The following is a 27140-nucleotide window of genomic DNA, read 5'->3' as shown; positions in this document are numbered from 1 at the left end:
AGTTGGCGGACTCAAAGGTCACTCTACGTTCATTGTTAGCAGTAGGTCCTGAAACAGATGTGCTGTCAATCCAGACCTACAAAAGGCCAAAGTCTGCTGTTCTGCCAGCAAATGCAATTTGCTCTTCTAAGAGCTACTTTGTAGACATTTGCCATTTACTGGGTACCAGAAGGTGCTTACCTGTATATCGGAAGCCATGGATGAAGCCGCCGGCAGATCGTCGGAAGTCGATGGAGTGGCTGGCTGTGCCCAGTACATAGAGACCAGCTGTAGACCGGGCCTCATAGCTGGGCTTGAGCAGCGGGTACTTCTTGCGGCGCCCAGTGCCAGACACCAGCCTTACAGTTCTGAAGAAAGGAGACAGAAAAATGGATCGGGCTCTCCTAGAGGGGGTACACTGCTGAAAAGAGTTTGTCACTTGTGTAAATGACAATGTTTCAGTTCTATATGATTTTTAGAGCTCATACATTTATATTAAGTCATACCACCTAGTCCCAAGAAGGCAGTATTTAAAAAAAAAAAAAAAAAAAGATAAAAAATTAACAAAGCTATCCATTATTCATTTTTATTTTCTGGTGTAGCTTCGAGAAAAATGGTAAAGAACACCATGCTGAGGAGACAGGCTGATATTTGTATGCTAAAGTCAGAATGTTATAATCTGAAAAACATTTAACAAATATGCTTTTTTGTTAATTGTGGGCATTTTGCAATGTTACCTTCCATAAATGTGGCGGGAACAGTAGATTTTTTCGGTGACCTTGTGATGCACTCCCAGCGCATAGTGGATAATCAGGAACGTTGCCTTATCTAGTCTGCATTTCTCCAGGATACAGCTGTCATCTTGCTAAGGTCACTGCCCATAGTGTGTAATTTGCGGTGTCACCATAACTAGAGTGTATGTGTCTGCCCATATAGCGGTTACAGTGTCAATCCTGTGTTATTTTGTGGAACTCCTTGTGTACTGTGGGTAACCAGTGATGTAACTATGGCTACAGTTAAGAGCAAGAATGACCCAACATAGGCGAAAGTAGGCGGTTGTTTGGCTGATTTTCAGGCTATCCTTATATGATACATCTAAGTAAAGTGCATTGAATGGAACTTATTGACACAGTGAGTGATTACCGTAACAACCTAGCATGGATATGACCCTCCAAGACCTATGCTGGAAATGCCATGCTTAGAGTGTATCTTGAAAGTAGTAAGACCCACTGTATGGTGCCATCTTGGGGAGCTGTCTGGTGCGTTTTGGGTATCCTGAAATCACTTCAACTAGGGACACTGGGGCCTGAACAGATGAAAGTAGCCTGTGTCTCAAATTATCAAAACAACGCTTGATCTTTCTTTGATAACAGAGACAGAATAGCTGTTGACTTTAGACTTGTTCAACTGAGGCACATACTTGTCAAAGATGGAGAAGTCGAAGTCCCAGCCTAGGCAGCGGATGACGCGATCGTAGGCCTCGCGGGCAGCAAAGTTGTCCAGCTCGTCTTGCGGAAAGGCCTGTGGGTCCCGCTCCAGGTAGCGCTTATGGCTGACATGTAGTCGACCTGTGGTGTCCCTGACAAGGGCTAGATTCTCAAGGTCGCCTTCTAGGAGCCCATCAAGAGACTTCAGCTGGTAGGTATCCAACAAGCCATTGTTGATCGCCCTTGCGATGAGAAAAGGAAATGGTGAGGTGCCCTTGGAGAGACAATGATTAAAACCCACATCTGCAGCTGGCAAGAAGTCATTCTGTGGAGGCAACAACTCCAGCCCTCATCTATTTGAGCCATTTGCAGCAATCATCAATGGAAGGAGGAAATGTATGAATCCCTCATTATGGAAAGTCAAAGGATTAAAAGCAGAAAGAGCCATTGAGAGAAGGAAAGGACAAAGTTAAGGACTTCCGGAGAACTACACTCCCAAATAGGTAGGCTGATATGGGGGCCCAATGCTCATAGGATAGCTTTGAAGACACAGACATTGCCAAGAGTGAAAGACTGTCTGAGGGTCCCTGATCTGCAAAAGTATTACTTTGCTGTGCAGCTCTCGTGGGCAACCATGTGATCATCTAAGACACTGATGATTGAAAAGAAATATATTACTGCTGGTCCACTGGAGAGAGGAATAATTGCTATACTCCTCTGGCAATCAGTCTCAAAGGGCACACACACTGGGTGGGAGAGCGGACACACACACACACTGTGTGTGAGAGCACAGTGGTACATTGTTGGAAGCAATGCAAACAAGCATTTGTAATGAAATAGGTCTCGCATCTGCCGCATATTTTGGTCTTTTCTTCCACACAATTCCAGTGGCCCTAAATATAACTAAAGGGCTAGTAGGCCTAACTGAATTTTTTTTCAAACAGGTCCCTTGAAACACAAACTACTCCCAGCTGCAAAACAAAAGTCCCAGCCAAAAGAGAGCTTACAAATACACTGAATGGGGGGATGGGTTATTATTTTGGGGTCCCCACAAACGTAGTGTGGGGACCCAGAAATGAACTAGACAGAAAAAGCATGCTGTGGTTAACCCATTTTAAAGATGGTCCCAGTGTCCTACAACCACCACAGGCTGAGTTATGAGCAAAAATGTTTTGTGAAAGGAATGCCCTGCAAAGCATTATGGGGCAAGTTTCCAAGAGCCACAAATATTGTAGTCTGTTGAATTTAATACTCAGAACAGTTCCAAGAGGTCACCACAATAAAAATAGCATTTCTAAGAAATATGGTAATGTGACCATATAATTAGCCCCTAGAGGGCATAACCCCATGAAAACATAATGGCAGAAAATAATGCACAACCACCATATACTTAGCCCTAGAAGGCGTACTGCATTACACATTTTGAAGGCTAGCAGGCCTACTATACTGATTTTACAAACAAGACCCTTAAAACACAAATTACTTTCAGCTGTAAAAGAAAGGTTCCAGCCATGAGAGTGCTAAAGAAGACACTGAATGGTGGGACGGGTTATTTTGGGGTCCCCACTAATGTAGTGTGGGGATCCAAATTGACCTAGACAGAAAGAGTGCACTGCACTGATGGTTTTGGTGGTGGTCTTACTGCCCTAGGACCACCAAAGGCTCAGTTATTGGCAAAATGTTTTGAAAAGAAATGCCCTGCAAAGCATTATTGGGCGAGTTTCAGAGTGCTGCAAATATTGTAGTATGTTATGCTCAGAAGTGCCCCTCTAGGAGAACACAGTAAAACTAGCATCTCGAAGAAATATGGTCATGTAACCATATAGTTAACCCCTAGAGGGCATAACCAAATGAGAACAAAATGGTAGAAAATAATCCAGGGTAAGCATATATTTAGACCCCAGAAGGCGTAGTGTATTGCACATTTTCAGGGCTGGCAGGCCTACTGCAACGATATTACAAACAAGACTGTAAAGAAATGGCTCCCTGTTGCAATTACCCCCCACTTTTTGCCTGATACTGATGCTGACTTGACTGAGAAGTGTGCTGGGACCCTGCTAACCAGGCCCCAGCACCAGTGTTCTTTCACCTAAAATGTACCGTTGTCTCCACAATTGGCACAACCCTGGCACCCAGGTAAGTCCCTTGTAACTGGTACCCCTGGTACCAAGGGCCCTGGTGCCAGGGAAGGTCTCTAAGGGCTGCAGCATGTCTTATGCCACCCTAGGGACCCCTCACTCAGCACAGACACACTGCTTGCCAGCTTGTGTGTGCTGCTGGGGAGAAAATGACTAAGTCGACATGGCACTCCCCTCAGGGTGCCATGCCAACCTCACACTGCCTGTGGCATAGGTAAGTCACCCCTCTAGCAGGCCTTACAGCCCTAAGGAAGGGTGCACTATACCACAGGTGAGGGCATAGGTGCATGAGCACTATGCCCCTACAGTGTCTAAGCAAAACCTTAGACATTGTAAGTGCAGGGTAGCCATAAGAGTATATGGTCTGGGAGTCTGTCAAAAAATAACTCCACAGCTCCATAATGGCTACACTGAATACTGGGAAGTTTGGTATCAAACTTCTCAGAATAATAAACCCACACTGATGCCAGTGTTGGATTTATTAAAAAAATGCACACAGAGGGCATCTTAGAGATGCCCCCTGTATTTTACCCAATTTTTCAGTGCAGGACTGACTGGTCTGTGCCAGCCTGCTGCTGAGAGACGAGTTTCTGACCCCATGTGGTGAGAGCCTTTGTGCTCTCTGAGGACAGAAACAAAAGCCTGCTCTGGGTGGAGGTGCTTCACACCTCCCCCCTGCAGGAACTGTAACACCTAGCAGTGAGCCTCAAAGGCTCAGGCTTCGTGTTACAATGCCCCAGGGCACTCCAGCCAGTGGAGATGCCCACCCCCTGGACACAGCCCCCACTTTTGGCGGCAAGTCCAGGAGAGATAATGAAAAAAACAAGGCGGAGTCACTGGCCAGTCAGGACAGCCCCTAAGGTGTCCTGAGCTGAGGTGACTCTAACTTTTAGAAATCCCCAATAGGATTAGGGATGTGCCCCCCTCCCCTCAGGGAGGAGGCACAAAGAGGGTGTACCCACCCTCAGGGCTAGTAGCCATTGGCTACTAACCCCCCAGACCTAAACACGCCCTTAAATTTAGTATTTAAGGGCTCCCCAGAACCTAGGAACTCAGATTCCTGCAACCTAAGAAGAAGACTGCTAAGCTGAAAAACCCTGCAGAGAAGACGGAGACACCAACTGCTTTGGCCCCAGCTCTACCGGCCTGTCTCCCCCATTCTAAAGACACTGCTCCAGCGACGCTCTCCCCAGGGACCAGCGACCTCTGAATCCTCAGAGGACTGCCCTGCTCTAGAAGGACCAAGAACTCCCGAGGACACCGGCCCTGTTCACCAAAGACTGCAACTTTGTAACAAAGGAGCAACTTTAAAACAACTTGCGTTTCCCGCCGGAAGGGTGAGACTTACCACTCTGCACCCGACGCCCCCGGCTCGACTTGTGGAGAACAAACACTCAGGGAGGACTCCCCGGCGACTGCGAGACCGTGAGTAGCCAGAGTTGCCCCCCCTGAGCCCCCACTGCGACGCCTGCAGAGGGAATCCCGAGGCTCCCCCTGACCGCGACTGCCTGCTTCTCAGATCCCGACGCCCGGTAAAGACTCTGCACCCGCAGCCCCCAGGACCTGAAGGATCCGAACTCCAGTGCAGGAGTGACCCCCAGGAGGCCCTCTCCCTTGCCCAGGTGGTGGCTACCCCGAGGAGCCCCCCCTTGCCTGCCTGCATCGCTGAAGAGACCCCTTGGTCTCCCATTGAAACCTATTGAAAACCCGACGCATGTTTGCACACTGCACCCGGCCGCCCCCGCGCTGCTGAGGGTGTACTTTCTGTGTGGACTTGTGTCCCCCCCGGTGCCCTACAAAACCCCCCTGGTCTGCCCTCCGAAGACGCAGGTACTTACCTGCTGGCAGACTGGAACCGGGGCACCCCCTTCTCCATTGAAGCTTATGCGTTTTGGGCACCACTTTGACCTCTGCACCTGACCGGCCCTGAGCTGCTGGTGTGGTAACTTTGGGGTTGCTCTGAACCCCCAACGGTGGGCTACCTTGGACCCAAACTTGAACCCCGTAGGTTGCTTACTTACCTGCAAAAACTAACAAACTCTTACTCCACCCCAGGAACTGATGAAAATTGCACTAAGTGTCTAGTTTTAAAATAGCTATATGTGATTTATGTGAAAAGTGTATATGCTATTTTGCCAATTCAAAGTTCCTAAAGTACCTACCTGCAATACCTTTCATTTGAAGTATTACATGTAGATCTTGAACCTGTGGTTCTTAAAATAAACTAAGTAAATATATTTTTCTATACAAAAACCTATTGGCCTGGAATTGTCTTTGAGTGTGTGTTCCTCATTTATTGCTTGTGTATGTACATAAAATGCTTAACACTACTCCTTTGATAAGCCTACTGCTCGACCACACTACCACAAAATAGAGCATTAGTATTATCTCTTTTTGCCACTATCTTACCTCTAAGGGGACCCTTGGACTCTGTGCATACTATTCCTTACTTTGAAATAGTGCACACAGAGCCAACTTCCTACAAAGACCCTCAAAACATTAGCTACTCTCAAATGTAAAACAAAATTTCCAGCCATGAAAGAGCTTAGAAAGACACTGAATGGTGGGAGGGGTTATTATTTTGGAGTCCCCACAAACCTAGTGTGAGGACCCAGAAATGAACTAGACAGAAAGAGTGTTGTGCCAAACGTTTGGTGGTGGCCGCATTGTCCTAGGGCCACCACAGGCAGAGTTATGGGCAAACATGTTTTGTAAATGAATGCTTGCAGAGCATTATGGGGCAAGTTTCTGAAGTGCAGTAAATATTGTAGTATTGGCTCTCCTGCTGTGTCGGGAGAGCCGCTGTGAGGATTTCTGTGTTTTTTACGTAACATATATATCTATTGCAAGTGTTTTAGTGAAACCTATGGAGCTTGAAGGGGAGAGCCCAAAAAAAAAATTACTCTGACTAGACAACAGTGTGAACAATGTGACCATCGCTCCAGTACCTCCAATAGAGTTTGCGCTGCTGTTCTGCGCTGTTCGCGCCATGGCTGCCATGGAGCATGAAGGGGGGAGGCAAAAGAAAAAAAACTGTTCACTCACGCTAAAGTATATCGGCAATCCCGCAATAATCAATTTAAGAGGGTCAGCCTGCAAGGTGGTAACAATACCGCCCCAAGACGGGACAAACGTAAAGCGTTTTCCAATTACATCAAGGGATTTCTGAAAGGCAAGCCCACGAAGGATTGAAAGTGATGGGTATGGTTTAAAGCCCACAGAATTCTTACAACAGGCTGAAAAGCGCTTGACCTAAAAAATACAAGGAGTGGATCTGGAATCGCCTGTGCTCCCCATACACAACAGAGGAACATATAGAAAATAATTGATAAATGCATTTGAAAGCTGAGCACGAGTTCAAACAGAGACTATTGAAGATTTAAATGAAGCAGGAAACTGCAGCTGTTCCATACTCTCACCCAATCATACAAGATCCCACCTAGTTATTTCCTGTGATAAGGTTGCCTGCTGAGGAACATAGATGATATCTAGGTGGCAAAAAGTGTGATGGAATCTCCCGCAAGTCCAGTACTGCAGATGTTCTTTAGCCTGGGGATGAGCAGAAAATTAGGGAAGCTATTGTAAAATACACTGGTAGAAGAAACAAAAGTGAACCTGGACGAATTGAGACAGAAGTGGTCAAATGATATTAGGAGTAAAATGAGCAAAATGGCCTAGGATAAGATACTGGAGTACACATAGAAATTGTCTTGCAATGCATGATTTGTGATGAAAGTCCAAGCAATTAATAACGACGCCTTTACATTCGGTGTTTATTTTGTCCCATTTGTAGGTGCTTCAAAGATAGAGGTCACATGTCAAGCTATATCTTTTGGCAAACTGTTGCTTGTTCTTTTAACACTGGATTGGTGTTTACTTTTCTTTCTCTGACTGCAAAGCAAGAGGACTTTTTAAAGTGAATTATAATAAAATCATGAAGCAGCACAGGGAGTGTGAAAGAAAAGACAGCATGGTGTTTTTTTGGAACACACAATAAAATGTAAATACCTGTAAATGAATTAGGCATTCAGCAGTTGGGAAAGCAATCATCAAGCATTTTTTACATTTTGAAGTGTGCTGGAAACCGAGATTGTAATAGCATTAAAACAAAGGAATGCTGGAAACAGAGGTTTTAATAGGATCAAAACAAATCAAGACACCTTACTTGGTAATGCACAAATGCTAAACATTCACAGAAAACAGATTTCCACAGATTATCATATGTGTCCTATTTAGTTCCATCAGTAAAACCATATGTTTGCAAAGTTAATGGCCATTTCAATAGAAAATGTGCCATCTGTAAATGACAATGCACTACCACACAATGCTTTAGTTACAATCAAAATTTGCCCCTGCTCATGTCCATTAATGGAGGGTGGTCGTGAAAGTTTGTTGTTCTATAAAGTTTGGGAACCACTGCCTAAGACAGAAAAAGTTACATAGGCTCTACCCTGCAGTCCTGTCACGCTGCCTCTACTGTGCTGAGCCAAAGGCAGGCTTTGTGTATTAGGTATGGAACTGTGAAGTGCTCCAGAGCTACTGGGGAAAAATAGCCAAATTAATAAGACTAGAAGTTGAGGGCCCAGATGGAACAGCACCAATGTAATGCTTATTTAGACCATTTACTAGGTCAAAGACAAACAGACTTAATAATAAATAGTTCTATGTACATTTTGTTGGCTGGTCCAATGTTTGCATATTTAATATCCATAAGGGTGTTAATAGAGCCCTGTGCTTTGCAAACAAGACATTTTCCCATCTCAAGATGCAACATAAGACTCTTTCATAGTAAGCAGGGTGCTTTAGGGAGGGAGAGCGGTGCATGGATTGGAGGTGCTGACCTCAGGAGGACCGCTGTGTTTAGCAATAATTTACTAAACTTGCGATTTAAAAGCACCTGCTGAAAAGTTCCCTGTGCGTCCAGCCTTCCGGAAGCAATTAAAATGTCAAGATACCTCTTGCGATTAATGTTCCTGCTAGGGAGAGAGATGGGAGTTTTGTCTAGTAGCAGCTTTGACTCACCATAAAGTAGCGTAGAGAGTTAACATGCCTGCTGCTATGTGGATAGCTGAGTGGGTTAGTAAAGCCAGCCTTTACAAGCACTTTAAAACAAATGAATGTATGTGAAATGGGGGCTATGGAGAGATATGGGGCTTATTTGCGGAGTGGTAATAAGGGATTCTGAGGAGTTGGCCATTGGGTGGGGGGGGCATCAAAAAAGAATGTTGTACAGGGCACCACAAGCGCAAAAGCTGGCCCTGCTAGCAAAATAAGTACCTTATTATGACTTGAAAAGGTAAGGTGTCACAAGATGCAAATATTTGTATGTGTTTAGAGATAACTATTGCTCAACAGTGCGTGTTCTCTCAGTGTGTTAGTTGTAGGTCCTATGGGACAGACTAGCCTTAGGAATTATAGCCACAGCAAACCCACTTATTACAGGCAAAAGTGAGACGATAGGTGATGGAGTTACAGAGAGAAGGGAAGTTTGTTGGCGCAGAACCACTGCATGGATGCAGGGAGGGGAAGACAGGAGTAACAAGCATTGGTAAAGCTAATAGATCTCACCTATGTGATTGTGTTTTAGCCATGTTGTACACCAGTGTGGCTGAGGTTCAGCATGGCTAAACGCTAGTGGCGCGGAGTGGGGTGGGTCGATTGGAGTGGGGTAGACTGGGGTAGAGTGGAATGGGGTGATTTGGAATAGAGCGGGGTAGATTGGAGTAGGGTGGATTGGGGTACATTACAGTGGGGGAGTTAGGTAGATTAGAATGATAGATTGGAGTGGGGTAGATTGAACTGGGGTAGACTGGGTGGAATGGGGCAGCTTGTTGTGGAGTTGGGTGAAGTGGAGTAGATTGAGGTAGATAAACGTTGGGTAAATGGGAGTGGGATATATGGTGGTAGAGTAGAGTGGGTAAGACTGGGGAAGAGTGGATTGGGGCAGACTGGAGAGTGGGGTAGATTTGGATGGAGTGGTGTAGATTGCAGCAGAGTGGAGTGGGGGTACACATGAGTGGAGTAGGTTGGAGTTTGATAGAGTGGTGTGGGGTAACTGGGTTAGGGTGGGATAGACTGAAGTGAGTGGAGTCTATGTGGGTAGACTGGAGTGGGGCAGATTGGATGGGGTAGATTGGAGTAAGTTAGTTTGGGGTGGAGTGCGGTAAGGTAGACTGGAGTGGGGTGGATCTGAGTGAAGTGGGTTAGATTGGACTAGAGTGGGGTAGATTTGAGCAGCATGTGGTAGTAGGGAGTGAAATGGAGTGGGACAGATTCGTTAAAGTAGAATGGAGTGTAGTAGATTGGGTGAACTGGGGTAGATTGGGTGGATGGAACTGGGGTAGATTGGGACAGAGTGGAGTAGGATAGATTTGAGGGGGTGGAGGGGAGTTGGACAGATCGGAGTGGAGTCGAGATTGCAGTGGAGCGAGATAGATTGGGAAAGAGTGGAGTATAATTGAGGTAGATTAAAGAGCAGTGGGGTAGAATGAAGAGGGATGATTGGAGTGGTGTTGTTTGGAGTAGGGTGGACTGCAGTGGGGTGGAGTGGAGTGAAGTGGGGTTGAATGGGGTAGAATACATTGGGGTGGAGTAGATTGGTGTGGGATAGTTTGGGATGGAGTGGTGGGGTAGACTGGAGTGGAGTGTGGTAGATTTGAATGCAGTGGAATACATTGGAGTGAGGTAGATTTGGGTAGGCTGGAGTGTTACCACACTCCAGCCTACCCAAATCTAGTGGAGTGGAGTAGAATGGGAGAGTGGTGTACACTGGAGTAGTGTGGGGTAGAATGAAATGGGATGGGGTAGATTGGGTTGGGGTGGAGTGGTGTAGAAAGGGATAGACTGGGGTGGGATACATTGGAATGGGGTATATTGGAGTTGGGCAGTGTGGTTGATTGAATTGGGGTAGATTGGGGGTGGAGTGGAGCAGACTGGGGTGAAGAGGGGTAGATTGGAGTGGGATATATTGGAGTGGAGGGGGTAGATCTGAGTGGAGTAGATTACAGTGGGATAGACTGGAGTAGAGAGGAGTGAGATATATTGGGGTAGACTGGAGCAGAGTGGGGTAGACTGGGGAAAGGTGGAGTGCAGTGGATTGGGGCAGAAAGGAGTGGAAAGGGGCAGATTAGAGTGGAGTGGGGTTGATTGAATTGGGATGGATTGGGTGGATTATGGTGGGGTACACTGGATTGAAGTGGGCTATACTGGAGTTAAGTGGGGTAGATTAGATTGAGATAAATAGGAGTGGGGTAGTTTGGAACAGGGTAGACTGGAGTGTAGTGGGGTATATTGGACTGGGGTATGTTTGAGCGGGTAGAATGAAGAGGGGTGGATTGGATGGGGTAGATTGGATTTGGGTACTGTGGGATGAAGTGGGGTGAGGTACATTAGAGTGGGGTGGATTGTGGTGGAGTGGGTCAGATTAGACTGGAGAGGGGTAGATTTGAGTGGCATGTGGTAGATTGGAGTAGAGTGGGGTATACTGGGTGGAGTAGAATGCAGTGTGGCAGATTTGGGTAGAGTGGGGTGGTGTGGATTGGAGTTGGTAGACTGAGGTGGGATAGATTGGATAGAGTGGAATGAAGTGTGATAGATTGGAGTTGAAAGGAATGGCCTAAATTGCGAGGACTGGATTTGGCAGAGTGGAGTTGGATAGACTGGAGTGGAGTAGAGGGAGATAGACTGGGGAAGAGTGGAGTGGGGTAGAGTGGAGTGGGGAAGATTAGGGTGGGGTAGAGTGGGGAAGATTAGGGTGGGGTAGATTGGGTGGAATAGAGTAGGGTAAATTGGAATGAGTGGGGTAATTTGAAGTGGATAGATGGGAAGAGGGATGATTGGACTGGGGTAGTTTAGAGTCGAGTGGGGGTAGATTGGAGTGAGGTGGATTGGAGTGGGGTAGAGTAGGGTGGAGTAGATTTAAGTAGAGTGGGGTGACGTGGAGTAGATTGGTGTGGAGTAGACGGGGTAAACTGGGATGGGGTAGGTTGGGGAGGGTAGATTGGAATGGAGTGGATCTGGTAGATTGGAGTGGGGTAGACTGGGTTAAAGTGGAGTAGATTGGCCTTGAGTAGACAGGGTAAACTGGGGTGTGGTAAATTGGGGAGGGGTAGATTGGTAGATAGGGATGGAGTGGGTGGGGTAGACTAAAGTGGGGTGGAGTGGGTTAGATTGGGGTGGAGTGGGTTAGATTGGAGTGGAATTGGGTAGATTCGATTGGAGTGGGTGGATTTGGATGGAGCAGACTGTGGTACAGTGGAGTGGAGCAGACTGGAGTGGAGTATGGTAGATTGTGGCAAATTGGAGTGGAATGTATTGTGGTGGAGTAGGGTAGTTTGGAGCGGAGTGGGAAGAAAAGAGTAGAGAGGAGTTGAAAACATTGCAGCTGAGTTTGAAGTCAAGTGGGGTAAATTGGATTGGAGTGGGGTAAAATGGACTGAGGTAAACGAGTGTAGTGGAGATGACTGGAGTGGGGTACACTGGAGTAAATTTCAGGTAGACTGGCGTGGAGGGGCTTGGATTGGGGTACATTTGAGTGGGTGAACTGGGGTACATTGGGGTGGGGTGGACTGGGGTGGTCTGGGATAAATAGGAGCAGAATACGGTATATTTGAGTGGAGTGCAGTAGGATGGGGTGGAGGGAGGTGGAGTGGGGGTTGACTGGGTTAGCTTAAGTGGGGTAGATTGGTCTGGAGTGGAGTAGTTTGGCGTGGAGTAGAGTGAAGTAGATTGGAGTGGAATGTGGCAGACTGGATCGTAGTGGAGTAGATAGGGAAAGAGGGAGTTAGAGTGGGTTAGACTGTTTGGGGTAGATTGAAGTGGTGTGGGGTAGACTGAAGTGGTGTGGGGTAGAGTGGGGTAACGTGGGGTAGACTGGGGTGGGTGGCATGGAGTGGGTAAACTGGGGTGGGTGGAGTGGAGTAGATTGGGCTAGACTGTAGCGGAGTGGGTGTGTACATTGGGGTACACTGGAGTGGGATAGGCTGGAGTGGAGTGAGGTAAGTAGGGTAGAGTGAACTGGCGTGTTGTGGAGTGAGTGGTGTGGCGCAGAGTGTCTTAGAGTGAAGTGGCATGTCTTAGAATGGAGTGGAATATTATAGAATGGCATTGCATGGCAAAGTAGAAGGCCATAGAGTGGAATGGCGTAGTGTGGAGTATGCATGGTGTGGTAGCGCACTGCCATTACAGAAACACATTTCAATTGAAATGGCAGTTACATTTGCACCAAAATATGGTTTTACTGCAGACAAACAGCAATATGTGCAAATGTCATCACCTTGTAAATTGATGTGTTTTGATTGTATTCAAATATTTGTTTCTACCACATTTCGAATCACACAAAAAATGTGCTTCATTTCTACTAATTCTGAAATATTCCAACTCTGATATATACTGAAACATCAGCACAGTTCATTTTTTTGTTGCGTGATAGAAATAAAACAGAACATCCCTTCTCATCTTACATGGGTACTCAAGCAGGATGTTGTATAAATCTCTCACTTTGAAGTCACAGAAAGAAAAACAAACAAACAAGCTCCCGGAAGAGAGAGCCTGATATTTGACCTCTAACTTTAAATGCACAAAAAATGTGACAAAATAAGAACAAAATTTAAAGGCCTGTTTACAGAAAGCAAGCTCACGCAAGAATACAGTAAACAAGGTTCGGGCAATGGGCGGGATGGCCTGATGCTGGACAGCCTAAAGCAAATAAATCCAGCAAACAGAGAGCCAGAAAACGTGTGCTATAGACCACAAAGCCAATGGCAAGCAACGGGCAGAATGCATTCATAAGTCACTTTTCTGAATGTCCCCAAGAAGTATTCAACAAACCAGACAGCAAAGTCTGTTAGGCTACAATCAATAACAAACACTGGCAAAGCCAATAAGTCTCACCTATGCAAGCGCTATTGGCTTTGCCAATGTGTTTTAGCCATGTTGTACACCATCATAGCTGCTGTTCAGCATGGCTAAAAGTTAGTAGCGTAGATGAGAGTGGGGTGAAGTGTGGTAGAGTGGAATGGCACATTGTCATGTATTAGAGTGGCATAGTGTGGAGTTGCGTAGAGTGGTATACACTGAAGTGGCAAAGAGTAGAGTGGACTGCTGTAAACTGCACTGTTGTAGAGTGTTGAAGAGTATAGTGGCATAGAGTGCTGTGGCATTGCGTGAGGTGGCATTGAATTCAGCGGCATACAATGCAGCATCGTAGAATGCAGTGGCATAGATTAGAGTGGTGCATAGTAGAATGGAGTAGCACAGAGAGGAGTGGTGCAGAGCAAAGGGGCATAGAGTAGAGTTGCACAGTAGAGCAGAGTGCAGTGACAGAGTAGAATGGCGTAGAGAGGTGCAGATTGGAGTGATGTTAAGATGAGTGATGCAGAGGACAATGGTGCAGAGTAGAGTTGAGCGGCATAGAGCGCAGTGCCGTATAAGGCAGAGTGGAGTTGAGTGGCATAAAGTGCAGTGGTGCGAGTGGAAGAGTGGTGCAGAGTATAGTGTCGTAGAGTGCAGAAGCGTATAGTGGAGCAGTGTAGAGTGGCAGAGTGCAGTGTTGCAGAGTAGTGTCAGGGAGCACTGGTGTAGAGAGAAGTAGAGTGGCGTACAGTACAGTGATGCAAAATATACTGCAGTGCCTAGAGTGCAGTGACTGAGTGCAGCTGTGTAGAGTGCACTGGCGTAGAGTGCAATGGTTAAAAGTAGAGTGGCAGAGTAGAGTGCAGTGGCGTAGATTGTTTCAGAGTAGAGTGAAGTGGTGTAGAGAGGAGCAGAGTACAGTGCACTTGTGTAGAGTGGTATAGAGTGTAATGACAAATTAAATTGGTGTAAATTAGATTAGTACATTAGAGTGGTGTACAGTGGATTGAGTGCCATAGAGTTGAGTGCTACAGAGTAAAGGGCATTGTCAAGTGTACTGGCATAGAGTGCAGTGTAGCAGAGTGGCGTAGAATACAGTGGTGTAAAGTGGAGTTGTGCAGAGTAGGCTGGTGTGGCCTAGAATGGAGTGCAGTGAAGCAGAGTGGCAAAAAGTGCATTGGCTTATAGTGGTGCAGGGTAGAGCAGAGAGATGTAGTGTGAAGTGGTGTAAAGTGCAGTGGCATACGGTGGCATGGTGCAGAATGCAGTGGTGTGGAGTGGTGTATTCAAGATGTGGTAGCGCACTGCCATTACAGACAATACATTTTCAATTGAAATGACCTTTAAGTTTGCACATACATACAATATTACTAATAATACTATACAGTGCAGAGACGAAAATGTGTGGAAATTGCATCACTTAGTGTAATGATTTATTTTGACCATATTAAAATATTTGTTTCCAACACAATTCAGAAATAACAAAAATGTTCTTTATTTGTGTTCCTAATTCTGATATATGCTGAAAAAGTTAAAAGGTTCATGTAAATGTTGTTGTGTGCTAGAAAATAACTATTTCCAACCCCCAGAATCTGGCAAGATTGTCACATAAACTTTTCACTTTGAAGTCTGGGGAAAAAAAGTAAACCAGCACCCTTGGAAGAGAGTGACTGACGTTTGACCTCGGTCTTTGATTGCACAGCAAATGTGACAAGGTAAGATTTACAGGCCTGTTTTCAGAAAGGGAGCGCTCAGAAGAAGACTGTACATAGGATTTGGGCAGGGGAAGATACGAACTCAAGCTGGACAACCTAAAACAAATAAATATAGCAAATGGAAAGCAAGAAAATGTGAGTTAGAAACTACAAAGCCAATGGCAAGCAACGTGCTTAATACATTCCTAGGTCAACTTTCTGAATGCCCCCAAGGTGCCTTTAGCAAACCAGGCAGCTGGGCTGTACGGTAGGCTGTGACCTAAGAAACAGTTGCCACAAAATGTTAGAGAGAGGATAAAGCAGAGGTAAGTAAGTGAAGAGAGTAGAAGCTACAGAGGAAAGAGGGTGCATAAAGGAAAAAAGAAGGATGTGCATGAACTGTTGTGAAGGAGCTTGTTAGGAGAAAAGCATTCACTGCTGAAGGAAAAGGAAGCAGCATAGACAAATGCTCATTGAAGTGAAGCGAGAACAGCTAAGGGAAGAGTACAAAGAACTGCTGACAACCGAGATGATGGTACTTTTGGGGAGTGAGTAAAAGGAACAGGGGATGGGGGTTAGACTTACCTCAAATCGCCCACATAGTGGGTGGCCCACGACAGTCGCACCCGAGAGCGCCCCAACATGTGCAGGAAATTGGTGACACCCAAGATGTTGTCAGCCGTCTCGAAGGCGGCATTTCCGCGTCCAAGAACAAGCACTGTCTGCCCAGCAAAGTCTTTGGGGTCCACAGAGACGGACTCGTAACCTTCTGCATACTCCGAGCCTGGGAAAGGCACCTGATGGGGAATTCCAAGGCCTGTGGCCACTAACAGGACACTGAGGAGAAAGGAACAGGGAGAAAGCCCTTCAGAGAGATTGTCGGTAGCACACTGAAATCTGGACAGCCACTTAAAACGGGGGACTACAAAGCTGACCCTACAGCAAGCTCACCTGCACCTATAATGCTGCTCATCTTGGTTTGTTAAGTCAAAATAATGGCCGTTCCAAGCAGCTGGATCTTTGTGTAGTCGCACATGTGTAATATGAGTGTTGTGGCGCACCCGCAGCCCCGCGCTGAAGTCCTGGAGGTAGCGCACCATCTCATCGGCATGCGGGAAGTAGTCCTGGGAGTAGCGGGTGAAAAGGAGCCGTTCATCGTGACTCAACAAAGAGTTCCAATCATGGCGCAGGTTGAACTCGCTGTTGTGGCGGCCCGTGTGGCGTTTGTTGATGCTAATGAGTTTGCGGTGGCGTGGGTAGTTTAGAAAGAAGCTTCCAGAGACATTAGCACGCTCAAACACTATATAGTCTCGTTGGGATTGCTGCAAGAAGTAGGCAGCCTGTAGACCGGATGGACCTGCCCCAATGATGCAGTAATCATGGTGAGAAGTGTCGGCATACACAGGAGCCAGCGCAAAAGGCACCAATAACATCATAAGGCCTCGACAGAAAGGCATGATGAGGTTGTAAAGAATCTGCTGTGAAGAGAAGGGAGGTTTAACTGACAAAAAGAGGCAATGCCCTCAAACTTACTGACTCCAACCTGTAGTCACCCCAGTATTACAGACTCGTATGCTCCACATCCTCTAACTCCAAGCAGCATCCACCACCCTTCTTCAGCCTCATGCATCCCTGACACCAACCTGAGCTTTCACCAGTACTACAGCCTCGGTGTCTTACACTCAAAGACATGAAGCTGAGCTCTCTCCAGTATTCTAGCATCACACACCACGTGGGCTCCAACTATTAGCACATCCTTACAGGTGCTACACTCACCGAGTTGAGCTTTTCCAGTATTAGTCTCAGGTTCAACACTCACGGAGTTCTGACTCTTATTACCAAGGTTTTAAGTGGGATGGGTCATGCCCATCCTCAGCATTTAAAACCAAACATTGAAACGGAAAGCCTATCGGGTCTTATATTCATGTAATTAACTTTACAAGCAAAACACTGATTTCCTTCTTAGTCATGTACATAACAGCCCTTCAGGTAATCTAAACATCAGTGATGGATAATCTGGTACACTTCATGTTTTACTTCACATTGTATTTCATAGGAGCATTTGCTTTCCCAAGATGTGTTTTTGCAATTTAGTTTTTCTTGCAATGTTAGTCTTGTGGAGCTCAGGCTGGAAACAGTGGCATCGAAGTGAATTCAGGGTGTGGAAGTGCATTCGGGACAGGATCTGATTGAGAGCTCTGGAGCTGAAGTTAAACGTAGTGAAAGTTTTTGACAGGGCCTTTTGCTTTGTCATAAAGATGTTCTCTCTACATGTCCACCCATCATTAGCCACTCTGCAGAGCACACAGTGTTTGTCCCATATGAGCCAATTGTAATTATGGTTCTATGGGGAAGCGTGTGAAGAAGGTATCGAGTGATCACAAAATAGACATCCAAAAAGAAAATGTGTATATGTGGATTTGAAAAGAGGGGCAAAGTGGAAGAGACCAACGAACACTAAGAAAGAGTGAAAAGCAGGCAATGAAAAAGTAGATGAAGTGTGAGAGAGCAAGACAGGCAGACTTCTGAAGGATGTGTGGAGAAAAAGGGTGTAAGTGACTAAAGCAAAGAGGGATCATAACCCACTCACTTGGCCCCTCCAACCTGCACATGCGCATCACATCACATTTGCCAATAAATAAATTGTTCACCCGCGACGTGTTTCTTTGCTTACTTGTGGAAGACCAATGAACACTAAGAAAGAAAAGCAGGCAAAGAAAAAAATAGATGACGAGTGGGAGAGCAAAATGGACAGACTTCTGAAGGATGTGTGGAGAAAAAGGATGTAAGTGACTAAAGGAAAGAGGGATCATAACCCCCGCACTTGGCCCACTCCAGTCTCCACATCCGCATCACAGCACATTTACATATGCCAATAAAAAAAATTGTTCACCCAAGACGTGTTTCTTTGTTTACTTGTGAAAAAAACTTGGACACATTTTAATTGGCATGCATGTGGACAGTGCCCAGCCATAAATCAGTATGACAGGGCCATAAATCAAAATTACAGTGTCATTAATCACTGCGGCATCATGAATCATTGTGACAGGATCATAAATCACCTAGGTCATAAATTATAAATGATGGATGGGCCATACATCAGGGTTGTCATATCAATACAGTCCTGTCATCTGCTTGCCATCCTTTATGACACCTTTTTGTTATTAATGCAATCATACACTCCGCTTTTGGGGGGTCATCAAGTTTCTTGTTGGTTTATCTCTGCTTGCGAGGGGGGTAGCGTTTTCCTGCTGTTTAGGCTCAACTCGCTACATTGTCTGTGCCTTGTGGTCTATAAGGTCTGGGCTGCGAATGCTGTGCTCTGCTTACTCCCCCTGTTGGCCACACTCACCTTGCCTAAGGCATCTCCAGGTGAGTGGCCTCCTTAGGCACACTGCCTTGCTGGTGGGCCTCTTTAACCAACAAATGTCCCCCCTTTTTACCACCAGTACTGTGAAAAATGCTGTTGTTTGGGTGTGGGTGTTGAGGTCCTGCGCTACCCCAGCTTCTCTGAATGTAAACTTGGCTTTGGCAGCGCATCCTTATAACCCCCCCTACTGCCTTTGTGAGCTGCAGTGGCACATTCCCATTCAGGGGTGGCAGCGTTATAGTTAAAAATATTACCTGGGCCCCTACTGGCCCAACTCTGTTCGCACCAACCTTGGTGCGCTTTCCAGTTTGTGTATGGGGGTTGGGGGGGGTCTTTGATAAGAGGGCATCCCCTTTGATGGGCCCGCAAGGTGGCCCAAAACCAGTCAAACCGGTCCTTACAGGTCTCCAGCGGCTGTTATGGTGATGGCCCTTGAGGGCCCCTTTCAAAGGAGGCCTCTGCAATAATCCCCGCTCTTGGCCCACACCAATCCGCACATGAGCATCACAGCTTATTTACATATGCCAATAAAAGAATTGTTCACCTGAGAAGTGTTTGTTTACTTGTGGAAAAATTTAGCATGCATGATAACAGTGCCCAGTCATAAAGCAGTGTGACAGGGCCGTAAATAAAAGTTACAGTGTCATAAATCACTGAGGCATCATAAATCATTGTGACAGGATCATAAATCATCCCTAAGTGACTGGTCATAAATCATAACTGGCTGATAAGTCATGAATCAGGGTTGTCATATCAATCCAGTCCTGTCATCTGCTTGTCAACCTTTATGACACCTTTTTTTGTTAATGCAATCATACACTCCGCTTTTGGGGCTCATCAAGTTTCTTGCTGGTTTATCTCTGCTCGTGAGAGGGGTAGCTTCTTACTGCTTGTAGGAAGCTGGCACTCTATATAGTGCACTAAAATGAAGTACACTGTGCAGAGAGTCCAGTGGATCCCCAATTACTAAAAGAGAGGCAAAAGTAGATAGGACTAGTGCTCTATTAGTGGTAGTGTGGGCGAGCAGTTAGGCTTATCAGAGGGTAGTGCTAAGCATTTATTGTACTCACAAAGACAATAAATGAGACACACACTCAAAGAATTAATCCGAGACCAACTTAGAAAAATAATTATTTTTACCTATGTTTCAAACCAAGAACTGCGTAATCAGGTAAGTAGACTTTTAAGAATGGATACTTTGCAGTTTCAAACATAGACAGTGCAATTTTCAGAGTTCTCTCAAAATTATCCTATGGAGCTAAAACAATGTTCAGCACTTACAAATCCAATAACAGGGAGTTAAGATAAGTACTGGGCACGGATCAAAACCACACACACAGACCACACTGGGGCAGCTGGGTGCAGAGGTGCAATAAGGCATTGGGTCCCCAATGGTTTTCTAAGGGAAATTGACCACGTGACAAAAGGGCTGCAGGTTCTGTCTGGAAAGCCAGTCGGGGACAGCAAACAGGAAGGTAGTAGACTTGGGATGCTCAGGGACCTATGTGCACCTTTGGTCCTCTTCTCCTGTGCCCCGGGGCGACAGATGCAGAGGTGTCTTTTGGTGTCAGGTTTTCTCGTCCAGGAGCACACATGGTAAGGAGGTCATGCAAGTTGAAGCTGCCGGCATTGTGAAGGAGTCCAGCAGATGTGGACCCAGGTGGACTCGAGCTCTCAGGAGCCAGGAGACATCGTTGGCACCAATGACCCACCTCAGCTGGGGTCAGGGGTCACGGGTGCAGTGGTTGCTGTAGGTGTCTGGATTTCTCTCACCACCAGGCTGGGGGAGGAGGGGACCTGCATCCAGGGGATGAGTCCAAGAAGGATGGACTTGGGCTAAGGACAGCTGGGGAGCCCTGCTGGCACCGTTGGTAGGTTTCTCAAAGGGCGAGGTCGTCGGGTCCAGAGGTCACTTCAGGTGTCAGGTTTCTAGGCTGCAGAGGCCTTATTGGATACTTTGTTGCTGAGCAGGTCTGCTGCTCACGGGAGCACACGTCTTTTTAGAAGGCAGGCAGACAGACAGGCTTCCTGGGTTTCTTGAAGCTGCAGCTGCAAGACAAGTCATTTTGTGCAGAGTCCAGTAAGGTTAGCAGGCATGCCGGAAGGACTGATAGTGGGTCAACTCTTCTTTGTCCTTCTTCGTAGGTAGTCCGGATCTGAGTTCTCAGGTTCATGGGTGCCACCTAAATACTCAATTTAGGGGCGTTACAGGGAGTGCCAGGCGGTAGCCAATGGGCTGACCACTTTTAGGGTGACTACACCCTTTATACGACAACTTCCGGTGGGAGGTGGGCATAACCTTAACCTAATTCCTTCCAAACAAGATGGAGGAATGTAAAAATGTTTGTCCATTTCAGCTCGTCCACCTTAGGGGTGGAACTGGCATAAAGTGGGCACTCCTCCTAATTTAACTAATCTTCCTGCCGGTGCTCCCGCCAAAAGTGGGGTCAGGACAGGAGGGTTGGTCATCACTGCCATTTGGAGAGACCTGGGTTGCATTTCAAAGGCGGCAAAGCCTTTAAATCTCCCAGCCCTGGAACGGCCATCCTGCTCCGAACAAGGTGTTATCACCTCCGCCCAGAGCAGGGCTTTGTTCTGGGCCTTTGAGAGCCTTGGCTCTCACCTCAGGGGCCAGAACTCAGTCTAGGGCGGCTTCACTGGTTTGGACCAGTCAGTGAACACACCAGTGGCTGTGTAGGTTTTCAGGGGGCTCCTCTAAGGTGCCGTCTGTGTGTATTTTTTAAATAAATCCATCATTGGGGTCAGTGAGGGTGTATTGTTCTGAGATGTAGGATACCAAACATCCCAGGATTCAGAAAAGCCATCACATAGCTGGGGAACTCGTAAAGACCAGTGTCCAGCACATGCATTGAAAATGGCTTCCCTGTGCACTTATTATGTCTCAGAATCGACAGACATATCAGGGGCATATCTGCTCATGCATATATGCCCTCACATGTGCCTGGATGCACCCAGCATTAGGGTGACTCACACCTAGTACATGCAGTGATAGGGGATCTGGCACACAGGGGTGTGCAACAGGTTGTGTATTCAATTTGGCCTGAACCAACACAAGCAGTTGACAATGGCAGCACAGTGTGGGTTAGGTGAGGGGTCCCTGAGGGTGGCACAATTGGTGCTGCAGCCCTCAAAAACCTCCCTTAGTACCCCAGGCACTAGGTATCAGGGGTACCATTTACTAGCGACTTACAGTGGTAGCTAAAGAGTATGCCAATTGGGCCAAACAACTGTGCAGTTTTGGGAAAAGAGATCTGGCACTGAGACCTGTTTACCAGGGACCCAATGTGTAAGGAAATGCCTCCTTGGCATGGTTGCCCCCTGACTTTTTGCCTTTGCTGATGCTATGTTTACAATTGAAAGTGTGCTGAGGCCTGGTAACCAGGCCCCAGCACCAGTGTTCTTTCCCTAACCTGTACTTTTGTATCCACAATTGGCAGACCCTGGCATCCAGATAAGTCCCTTGTAACTGGTACTTCTAGTACCAAGGGCCCTGATGCCAAGGAAAGGTCTCTAAGGGCTGCAACATGTCTTATGCCACCCTGGAGACCTCTCACTCAGCACAGACACACTGCTTGCCAGCTTGTGTGTGCTAGTGGGGACAAAACGAGTAAGTCGACATGGCACTCCCCTCAGGGTGCCATGCCAGCCTCTCACTGCCTATGCAGTATAGGTAAGACACCCCTCTAGCAGGCCTTACAGCCCTAAGGCAGGGTGCACTATACCATAGGTGAGGGTACCAATGCATGAGCATGGTACCCCTACAGTGTCTAAACAAAACCTTAGACATTGTAAGTGCAGGGTAGCCATAAGAGTATATGGTCTGGGAGTCTGTCAAACACGAACTCCACAGCACCATAATGGCTACACTGAAAACTGGGAAGTTTGGTATCAAACTTCTCAGCACAATAAATGCACACTGATGCCAGTGTACATTTAATTGCAAAATACACCCCAGAGGGCACCTTAGAGGTGCCCCCTGAAACTTAACCGACTGTCTGTGTAGGCTGACTAGTTCCAGCAGCCTGCCACACCAGAGACATGTTGCTGGCCCCATGGGGAGAGTGCCTTTGTCACTCTGAGGCCAGTAACAAAGCCTGCACTGGGTGGAGATGCTAACACCTCCCCCAGGCAGGAGCTGTAACACCTGGCGGTGAGCCTCAAAGGCTCACCCCTTTGTCACAGCCCAGCAGGGCACTCCAGCTTAGTGGAGTTGCCCGCCCCCTCCGGCCACGGCCCCCACTTTTGGCGGCAAGGCTGGAGGGAACAAAGAAAGCAACAAGGAGGAGTCACTGGCCAGTCAGGACAGCCCCTAAGGTGTCCTGAGCTGAAGTGACTCTAACTTTTAGAAATCCTCCATCTTGCAGATGGAGGATTCCCCCAATAGGGTTAGGATTGTGACCCCCTCCCCTTGGGAGGAGGCACAAAGAGGGTGTACCCACCCTCAGGGCTAGTAGCCATTGGCTACTAACCCCCCAGACCTAAACACGCCCTTAAATTTAGTATTTAAGGGCTACCCTGAACCCTAGAAAAATTAGATTCCTGCAACTACAAGAAGAAGGACTGCCTAGCTGAAAACCCCTGCAGAGGAAGACCAGAAGACGACAACTGCCTTGGCTCCAGAAACTCACCGGCCTGTCTCCTGCCTTCCAAAGATCCTGCTCCAGCGACGCCTTCCAAAGGGACCAGCGACCTCGACATCCTCTGAGGACTGCCCCTGCTTCGAAAAGACAAGAAACTCCCGAGGACAGCGGACCTGCTCCAAGAAAAGCTGCAACTTTGTTTCCAGCAGCTTTAAAGAACCCTGCAAGCTCCCCGCAAGAAGCGTGAGACTTGCAACACTGCACCCGGCGACCCCGACTCGGCTGGTGGAGATCCAACACCTCAGGAGGGACCCCAGGACTACTCTAAGACTGTGAGTACCAAAACCTGTCCCCCCTGAGCCCCCACAGCGCCGCCTGCAGAGGGAATCCCGAGGCTTCCCCTGACCGCGACTCTTTGAATCCTAAGTCCCGACACCTGGGAGAGACCCTGCACCCGCAGCCCCCAGGACCTGAAGGACCGGACTTTCACTGGAGAAGTGACCCCCAGGAGTCCCTCTCCCTTGCCCAAGTGGAGGTTTCCCCGAGGAACCCCCCCCTTGCCTGCCTGCAGCGCTGAAGAGATCCCGAGATCTCCCATTGACTTCCATTACAAACCCGACGCTTGTTTCTACACTGCACCCGGCCGCCCCCGCGCCGCTGAGGGTGAAATTTCTGTGTGGGCTTGTGTCCCCCCCGGTGCCCTACAAAACCCCCCTGGTCTGCCCTCCGAAGACGCGGGTACTTACCTGCAAGCAGACCGGAACCGGGGCACCCCCTTCTCTCCATTCTAGCCTATGCGTTTTGGGCACCACTTTGAACTCTGCACCTGACCGGCCCTGAGCTGCTGGTGTGGTGACTTTGGGGTTGCTCTGAACCCCCAACGGTGGGCTACCTTGGACCAAGAACTAAGCCCTGTAAGTGTCTTACTTACCTGGTTAACCTAACAAATACTTACCTCCCCTAGGAACTGTGAAAATAGCACTAAGTGTCCACTTTTAAAACAGCTATTTGTGAATAACTTGAAAAGTATACATGCAATTTTGATGATTTGAAGTTCCTAAAGTACTTACCTGCAATACCTTTCGAATGAGATATTACATGTAGAATTTGAACCTGTGGTTCTTAAAATAAACTAAGAAAATATATTTTTCTATATAAAAACCTATTGGCTGGATTTGTCTCTGAGTGTGTGTACCTCATTTATTGTCTATGTGTATGTACAACAAATGCTTAACACTACTCCTTGGATAAGCCTATTGCTCGACCACACTACCACAAAATAGAGCATTAGTATTATCTCTTTTTGCCACTATCTTACCTCTAAGGGGAACCCTTGGACTCTGTGCATACTATTCCTTACTTTGAAATAGTGCATACAGAGCCAACTTCCTACATTGGTGGATCAGCGGTGGGGTACAAGACTTTGCATTTGCTGGACTACTCGGCCAATACCTGATCACACGACAAATTCCAAAATTGTCATTAGAAATTCATTTTTTGCAGTTTGAAATTTTTCTAAATTCTTAAAAGTCCTATTAGGGCCTTGTGTGTTAAGTCCCTGTTTAGCATTGTCTTTTAGAGTTTAAAAAGTTTGTTAAAAGTTTGAAATTAGATTCTAGAAACAGTTTTAGATTCTTTAAAAAGTCTTCCAACTTTTAGCAAAATAATGTCTGATACAGAGATGAATGTGGTGGAACTCGACACCACACCTTACCTCCATCTTAAGATGAGGGAGCTAAGGTCTCTCTGTAATATCAAAAAAATAACCATTGGCTCCAGACCTACCAAAATTCAGCTCCAGGAGCTGTTGGCAGAGTTTGAAAAAGCCAACCCCTCTGATGATGACATCACAGAGGAAGAAATTAGTGACTTGGAGGCCAATGTCCCTCCTCCAGTCCTAAATAGGGAGAACAGGACCCCTCAAGTCCTGTCTCCAACTGTGTTAGTCAGAAATAGTGAGTCCCTCACAGGAGGGTCCCACATTTCTGAAATCACTGAGGATGCTCTCAGTGAAGATGACCTCCTGTTAGCCAGGATGGCCAAAAGATTGGCTTTAGAGAGACAGCTCCTAGCCATAGAAAGGGAAAGACAAGAGATGGGCCTAGGACCCATCAATGGTGGCAGCAATATAAATAGGGTCAGAGATTCTCCTGACATGTTAAAAATCCCCAAAGGGATTGTGACAAAATTTGAAGATGGTGATGACATCACCAAGTGGTTCACAGCTTTTGAGAGGGCTTGTGTAACCAGAAAAGTGAACAGATCTCACTGGGGTGCTCTCCTTTGGGAAATGTTCACAGGAAAGTGTAGGGATAGACTCCTCACACTCTCTGGAAAAGATGCAGAATCTTATGACCTCATGAAGGGTACCCTGATTGAGGGCTTTGGATTCTCCACTGAGGAGTACAGGATTAGGTTCAGGGGGGCTCAAAAATCCTCGAGCCAGACCTGGGTTGACTTTGTTGACTACTCAGTGAAAACACTAGATGGTTGGATTCAAGGCAGTGGTGTAAGTAATTATGATGGGCTGTACAATTTATTTGTGAAAGAACACCTATTGAGTAATTGTTTCAATGATAAACTGCATCAGCATCTGGTAGACCTAGGACCAATTTCTCTCCAAGAATTGGGAAAGAAGGCGGACCATTGGGTCAAGACAAGGGTGTCCAAGACTTCAACAGGGGGTGACCAAAAGAAAGGGGTCACAAAGACTCCCCAGGGGAAGGGTGATGAGACAACCAAAACTAAAAATAGTAAAGAGTCTTCTACAGGCCCCCAAAAACCTGCACAGGAGGGTGGGCCCAGAGCCTCTTCACAAAACAATGGGTACAAGGGTAAAAACTTTGATCCCAAAAAGGCCTGGTGTCATAGCTGTAAACAGCATGGACACCAAACTGGAGACAAGGCCTGTCCCAAGAAAGGTTCCACTCCAAACTCCCATCCAGGTAACACTGGTATGGCTAGTCTCCAAGTGGGATCAACAGTGTGCCCAGAGCAAATCAGGGTCCACACTGAAGCTACTCTAGTTTCTGAGGGTGGGTGGATTTAGCCACACTAGCTGTCTGGCCGCCTAACATGCAAAAATACAGACAGCAACTCTTAATTAATGGGACTAGAATAGAGGGCCTGAGGGATACAGGTGCCAGTGTCACCATGGTGATAGAGAAACTGGTTTCCCCTGGCCAATACCTGACTGGAAAAACCTACACAGTCACCAACGCTGACAATCAGAGAAAAGTACATCCCATGGCAATGGTTACTTTAGAATGGGGAGGGGTCAATGGCCTGAAACAGGTGGTGGTCTCCTCAAATATCCCAGTGGACTGTCTGCTTGGAAATGACCTGGAGTCCTCAGCATGGGCTGAGGTAGAACTAAAAACCCATGCAGCAATGCTGGGTATCCCTGAACTGGTGTGTGTGAAAACAAGAGCACAATGCAAGGCACAGGGTGAACAAGTAGAGCTGGAGTCTGGAAGAATGGCCCAGCCTACCAAGAGGAAAGGAAAGTCAGTTGGGAAACCAACTGCAACACAGCAAAAGAAAGGGAACCTCTCTTCTCAGGAAGAAGTTCTGCCCTCTGAGGGAACTGAGCCTTTGGAGCTTGAACCTTATCAGGTTGAGCTCTTAGGCCCAGGGGGACCCTCAAGGGAGGAGCTGTGTAAGGGACAAGAAACCTGTCCCTCTCTTGAAGGCCTTAGGCAGCAAGCTGCTGAAGAGTCCAAGGGCAAGAAAAATGGAACACATAGGGTCTATTGGGAAGATGGACTCCTGTACACTGAGGCCAGAGACCCCAAACCTGGTGCCACTAGGAGAGTGGTAGTGCCTCAGCTGTTCAGAGAGTTCATCCTAACATTGGCCCATGACATTCCCCTTGCTGGACATTTGGGACAAACCAAGACGTGGGAGAGGCTAGTCAACCACTTCTACTGGCCCAATATGTCCAACATGGTTAAGGAGTTTTGCCTCTCCTGCCCCACCTGTCAAGCCAGTGGTAAGACAGGTGGGCATCCAAAGGCCCCCCTCATTCCACTTCCAGTGGTGGGGGTTCCCTTTGAAAGAGTGGGTGTGGACATAGTTGG

General features: G+C 47.1%; 1 protein-coding gene across 3 annotated transcripts in view; it reads right to left on the bottom strand.

Moving 5' to 3' along the window:
* Positions 1-27140, bottom strand: part of FOXRED2 (FAD dependent oxidoreductase domain containing 2) — a 75151-nt gene that overhangs the window by 13868 nt on the left and 34143 nt on the right. For 2 of the 3 annotated variants that reach the window (XR_011202714.1, XM_069231180.1), the window contains exons 3-6: positions 16042-16568; positions 15676-15927; positions 1400-1648; positions 181-347 (exon numbers count right to left, since the gene is read on the bottom strand). Coding sequence is in view for 2 of the 3 variants with exons in the window: in XM_069231180.1 (XP_069087281.1) it covers positions 181-347; positions 1400-1648; positions 15676-15927; positions 16042-16547 (1174 nt within the window). In the remaining variant the exon portion in view is untranslated. The remainder of the gene's footprint in view (positions 1-180; positions 348-1399; positions 1649-15675; positions 15928-16041; positions 16569-27140) is intronic. The other variant, XM_069231181.1, reaches the window with a different exon arrangement.

Source organism: Pleurodeles waltl, chromosome 4_2 (assembly GCF_031143425.1).
Source record: "Pleurodeles waltl isolate 20211129_DDA chromosome 4_2, aPleWal1.hap1.20221129, whole genome shotgun sequence".
NCBI lineage: Eukaryota > Metazoa > Chordata > Amphibia > Caudata > Salamandridae > Pleurodeles > Pleurodeles waltl.
This window is presented reverse-complemented; position numbering and strand designations above follow the sequence as displayed.